At 45.6% G+C, this 6,000-nt stretch overlaps 1 protein-coding gene across 1 annotated transcript in view; it reads right to left on the bottom strand.

The window, feature by feature from the left end:
* Nucleotides 1-683: 683 nt before the first annotated feature.
* LOC120034941 (hedgehog-interacting protein-like) overlaps nucleotides 684-6,000 on the bottom strand; it is a 44,455-nt gene continuing 39,138 nt past the window's right edge. The window contains exons 12-13 of the mRNA XM_038981655.1: nucleotides 4,010-4,158; nucleotides 684-3,743 (exon numbers count right to left, since the gene is read on the bottom strand). Coding sequence (XP_038837583.1) covers nucleotides 3,547-3,743; nucleotides 4,010-4,158 — 346 coding nt within the window. The 3' untranslated portion in view covers nucleotides 684-3,546. The remainder of the gene's footprint in view (nucleotides 3,744-4,009; nucleotides 4,159-6,000) is intronic.

Here is a 6,000-nt window from a genome sequence, read left to right as displayed (position 1 = left end):
TGTGCTGGCTTTCCCCAAACATTTTCTCAACATCCCTCTGTACACTTTACCTAGCTAGAGAAAAAACCTTCTGTGACGGTGGACATTTGGTGAGTCAAATCAAATTTTATTTGTCACATGCTTCGTAAACAACAGGTGTAGAATGATAGTGAAATGCTCAGTGACGTACATGAAAAGAAGCACTTCCCAGCACTGGGCCACAACAGACAGACAGACAGTGGGGGCAACCTATGTCAATGGATAGTGTTCTTTTACTAAGCAACCATCACTTGCTTATACTGTTAATACTAATAGTGGAAGGATGTTACGCTATTGATTTACACTCGTAGAACAGTAGAAGACTGTCCGGCTCGACATGTCAATCTCAGAAATCTAGAAATCTAAGGCCAAATAGACTAGCTCCTGTAGACAACCTCTGTGTGCTCAGATCTAACATTACGAGGATACATTTAAGGTAAGGTCACTGTTCCACACCCTGGCAGAAGGCCTCAATCTGTCTCCATTTGTAATCATCCTGCAACAACCTATCATTTCCTTTCCTGCTGAATCAAGGATTGTTAGTCACATAGAAATAGAATGAATAGATTCTATGACTATTTTCTACGGGTTGTTATTCAAGAAGAAAAATTCTGCTCTATGCTACATCGTCATCCTAAACGTTATCATCAAACAGACACTGTGACGAGGTTTTCAGACATGCTATAAACTTTAATAGACATATAGATATTTCTGAAAAGAAACAAAGATAGCCCTAGGTTTTATTTACAATACATGATCAAAATCAAAATCGTCACATACAGCGGCAAAAACAATTGTAGAGAACTTAAATAACTTTGTTTGCGTAACTACTTAAATAATGAAAACGGTTACTCTATTTTATTCACACCACGCCGTCTCAGCAGCTAAAATGCAAGTTTCACATTAAGTGCTAAAATTATAATATCGACTTTACAGCATGAGTTCCATTTGACGCATTATAGACCAGAGAGAACACTGGCGAGACAGAGGTTCAACAACTGCTGTCATTGAAGTTACAGAGGAGAAAACAAAACAGAGAGAGAGAGAGAGAGTGAGAGGAATTGGAAAACCCTGAACACTTCTAACCATGCTTAGAACGGGAACTCAAAACAAAATATGATCATAGAAATAAAGACATTCCAATTGTGTGGGGGGCAGGCACTTAAAAAAGACAACATTGGCACAAGATGTAAGAGGTTGCTTTGCTCTTTGCTCAACTACTGTCAGGAGACTCAAGATTAATATGGTATCAAGGAATTTGCAATGGCACTATATCAAATGAACCAATCCTGATCAACGTGTAGATTAGTGGCGTTATGCGATGTGTTTTATACAGTCTTCAGAAGAAAGACAACACATCGATGGGCTCCAACATAATTAGAGTCTTTTTTTAATTGTCGTTTGGCTTGCCGAAGACGGTTTACATCCCTGGCTTTGAGATGAGCAAAGTCTTCTTTATGCTGTTCATTTGTTAAGGGATCACAGTTCACCACAAAGTGGATCAAAGAAGTCTGGGTTCATACTTGACACATTTTATCATTCCATCTGTCTTATCTGAACGTCTCACAGTATGTAGAGAAGAGCGTCTGGTGTGAAACCATCTTTCATCTGATCTACCTGGAGGAACTCTTCTCATCCGACTGTGAACAGGCTCCAATAAGTTGGTGGCCTAGCGAAACTTGGATCATTTCTAAAACAAAGACCAAACACCGACCATTATGCTGCAGTTGAACGCCACAGACAGAGGCGTACTACGGGAAGGAAACACAGAGCGAGCCTTGTGTTGTGTCTCAGTGATCGGTTCCAAACTCTTCCATTCAGGTGTAGACATGCATGGCCTTTAACACACGGTGCTGATCTGTACTGCACGTGTCGCTGTGTGTCTTTATACAGTGGAAAAACACTGCATACATTTCGTGTTAGCAAAAAAAAAGACATGAAAAAAGAAAACACGATTTTTTAAAGCTTAATGCAAAACCACTTTCTACAAACACCGTCCTCTCCCATACATTATCACAGTTAAAAAAATAAACCCTCTATCAAAACAATAGTAATGCTATATTATTTAGCAAGGCTAAGTAGTACTTAGTTCAGCTCTTATTGTATGAAATATACATCAGCTTCTGTCCCTTTATAACTACCAATGAAGTTGTGTAGCGAGTGTGTGTGTGTTCAGTGTGAGAGATTAAGAGTGAGATTTGACCTGCTGCGTGCCACTGTGTTAATGTGCGACAATGTCACTGCTGTATGACACCGTACTAGTCCCAACATAATCGTCTGCCCTTGATTGTGAAACACAAAAAACATTACATTACAGTGCGTGGAGTTGATGACTCCATTTCAAATGTATGAAACTGCCGTTGACATTGGGAGTGCAAAGCTATGAGCTCTATCCTAACAATGTCATAGACTCTGTCCCTAATGGCACCCTTGTTCCGTATGTAGCTCACTATTTTTGACGTGGGCCCATAGGGCTCTGGCCAAAAGTAGTGCACTATACGGGGAATAGGGTGCCATTAGGGACACAGACATATAAACTCTATAGATCTATAGACACCTGTTGTGTTCAAAGACACTCATTCTTCAGCTATGGATCCATTCTGTACATTGGCAGCATGTCAAGTGAGCGATGAACAACAAATCTATACCGCTGTATCATAACGTAGCTTTTTCTATGAAGATGTGCCCACAAAACATCACCCGGAGAAAACAGTGGGTCAAAATAACAATCATTATTATTACTGTGACATTGGTCTATTGGTCGTTCATATTAGCGCCTTTAAACAAGATAGTACAGGACTCTGTATGGGGCTCTATACACGGCACAGTAAGATTATCAGAAACTCTTCAGTCAGTGTCAGTATTATTGCATTGCTGATGCTGAAGAGATTGGCATGTTCATTTAAAGGCTGTATATAGGCTGTGTTTTGTTGGTGAAGGCAGACCCAAAGCTAATCCTCAGTATTGGCCTGTCCACTCTCCAGTCCTGGGGGATAAGTTAAGTCACCACGCCTCCGCCCGCCTCGCCGTGTTTCAGCTCAGCCGACTCCCCTTCGCTCTCTGTAAGGCTTCAGTCAAAATGGCCGCTGTTTATTTGTTGTTGTGTGGAGAGAACCGCGATGGGGTCTCCCTCTGTTCTCAGCAGGGGTGCAGTGCTAATATCAAGTCATCTGCATGGGGCTTCCCTAGAGAGAAGGAGAGGAACTTTCTCCTGGAGAAGAAGAGTATAAAAGAGCTTATGTAGCCACAGTGGAGGTCCAACCATTAGACCATCACGTTGCTGTGTCTGTCTGTGTGATGGTCTCTGGAGGGATGCTTGGCCTGGATGCCTGGTGTACGTAGCCTACCGGAGCTTATGGGCAGGAAGATGACCAGAGTCTGGGTGTTGACGGGGACAGGGTACGTCCAGACAGGGGGGTGTGTCTCAGGGGGGAATCACGGAGGAGGGAGGCTCTGCTTGGGCTTCTCCGGTGGTTGAGTAAGGGGGCCGAGGGGGGTGCGGTGGGAGTGGACCCCCTCCCCATGCCCCTATACCATGTAACTAGTGAGGTTCAGCAGGTACGAGGTCATGTCTATGATGTGGTCCAGGATGCCGTCCTTCTCCTGGTCGCTAGGCATGCCCCGCTCGCCCTTCTCACACTGGGCGCCCGAGTATCCGCTCTTACACAGGCAGTTGTGGGGCTCAACACACACGCCTCCGTTACGACAGGCCGGCTCGCATTTAGCTGTGAGAGAGAGCGAGAGAGAGAGGATATCTTGACAAGCGATAACAAAACATCCATAAACACTTTGTGGGTCCACTATGGATCCAAAGTAGTCAATTTGATAAATATCAATATTACTCAAGATATACAGTAGAATTCTTCACATGATTGTGTAACTCTTGTTATACAGTAGGTCTCAGCTACTCTGCAGAGGGTTATTATGTAATGTTATACTAATATTCTAGGTTATGGTTGAACACTTCAAACAGCACTTTCCTCTGACTCACCCACTCTGCAGAAGGGTCCCTCCCAGCCGGTGCTGCAGCAACACTTCCCGGTGGGGGTGCAGTGTCCGTTCTTACACTGCCGTGAGCAGGCCGTTCCCAGCAGCTCCGGGGCCTCCACCTGTCTCTGACACTCCTTAGGGACCGCGGGCCTGCAGGGGCCACACAGGGAGGGCAACGGTCACACACTCTAAAGGCTCATGCACACTGTTCTGAGGCATTACATACGGATATGTGGCCTTTCTTTCACACACCATATTCTCACACATACACACACACACACACACACACACACACACACACACACACACACACACACACACACACACACACACACACACAATAGAGGCAGCAGCAGTGGTGCCATAGCAGCAGAACACTTAACCATACACAACAGGGAAGAGGAAACGGCTCCACCAGAATGTGCCTTTACATAACATTGATGTGATGGAAAGGAGTCATGGGGAGAATGAATGTTTGAGTATGGAGAGACTGTGTGTGACAGGGTTCTTTCTGGAATATTCAGTTTCTGGAATGTTGTTAATGAGTTTGAGTATAATAATTCATTTGGAGCATCAGAGGTTGGGAGGCTGGAGGAATGGTGGACTGACTGAATGGCTGGACCAGGGTTTTGTTTCCACTGAGGACGTGTGTGTGTGTGTGTGTGTGTGTGTGTGTGTGTGTGTGTGTGTGTCTAGGCCACCGGGAACAGGCCACCGGGAACAGCCATTCGCTGCTGCAATTCAGCATGACAGGAGACTCAAACACCCCACACACACAGATGTAGCACACACCCGCAAACATATCCAACCACACTGCCAACAGGCAGCATACTAAACAGACATATTGTGATCATCTCATAACAAGACAAACATTGAAAACACGCACTGGCCCAAAGGAGGCTTAGAGTATGATCATTTCATATCACGCTACAGCCCGGGCTCAAAAACGTGTTCTACGTGATGGAATTCAAATGTGAAGTGCCTGTTAGCTTGTGTGCGTTTCTCTGTGTGTTCATCGACTAATGAAGCAAGACAAGCCTCAGCCAGGCAGTGTATTGACATATCCATCAGACACACACACACACACACACACACACACACACACACACATACACACACACACACACACACACACAATGGTAGTGGTATGGAAAACAGAGAGCCTGGTGGGAGTGCTGTGGAGTGGCCAGTGCATGTGTGTAGAGTCTGTTATGATGATAATGATGCTGGACTCTCTGCCTGCTGGACTCTCTGCCTGCTGGACTCTCTGCCTGCTGGACTCTCTGGGCGCTGTAGAGACCTAATGCTGTAGATAAATAACGCTGAGAGAGAATGCTGTAGAGATAATGCTGTAGAGACATCTAATGCTATAGCGAGATAATCCTAGACAGAATATAATGCTGTCGCGAGATAATGCTGTCGTGAGATAATGCTGGGGAGAGCTCTAATGCTGTAGAGAGAATGCTGGGGAGAGCTCTAATGCTGTAGAGAGAATGCGGGGGAGAGCTCTAATGCTGTAGAGAGATAATGCTGGGGAGAGCTCTAATTCTGTAGAGAGATAATGCTATAGAGAAATAATGCTATAGAAATCTAATGACCAATGGACAGACAGGAGCCACAACTGAATGTGATATTGGGGTCTGGTTGTGAATGAACTGACTTACTGACTGTGGTTGGTTAGGGCTCAAAGGAGGTGCTCCTGGCCTGTGTTGTGTTGTGTGAGTGAGTGAGTGAGTGAGTGAGTGAGTTAGGGGGTCCTGGTCAGGGTTCTGGGGGTATGTGAGTGGGGCGTCGGACACCGTGGCTGGGAGAGTGTTGTTCTGACAGCCACATTGACTGATGGCAGTCCCGGGGCAGTACCAGAGCCTAGAGGGGGTCTCTAGGGGGGTGGAGGGGTGGGGGGCGATTCCCATGCTCCGCTCCCCTCAGCACCCACCCAACCCTGTGCCTTTTCTCATCCACACTCTGGGCCTTTGTTGTGACAGGCTGCAC

The sequence above is a fragment of the Salvelinus namaycush genome, chromosome 42 (genome assembly GCF_016432855.1).
Source record: "Salvelinus namaycush isolate Seneca chromosome 42, SaNama_1.0, whole genome shotgun sequence".
NCBI lineage: Eukaryota > Metazoa > Chordata > Actinopteri > Salmoniformes > Salmonidae > Salvelinus > Salvelinus namaycush.
Note: the sequence above shows the minus strand (reverse complement) of the source record. Positions and strands in the feature narration are given on the sequence as shown.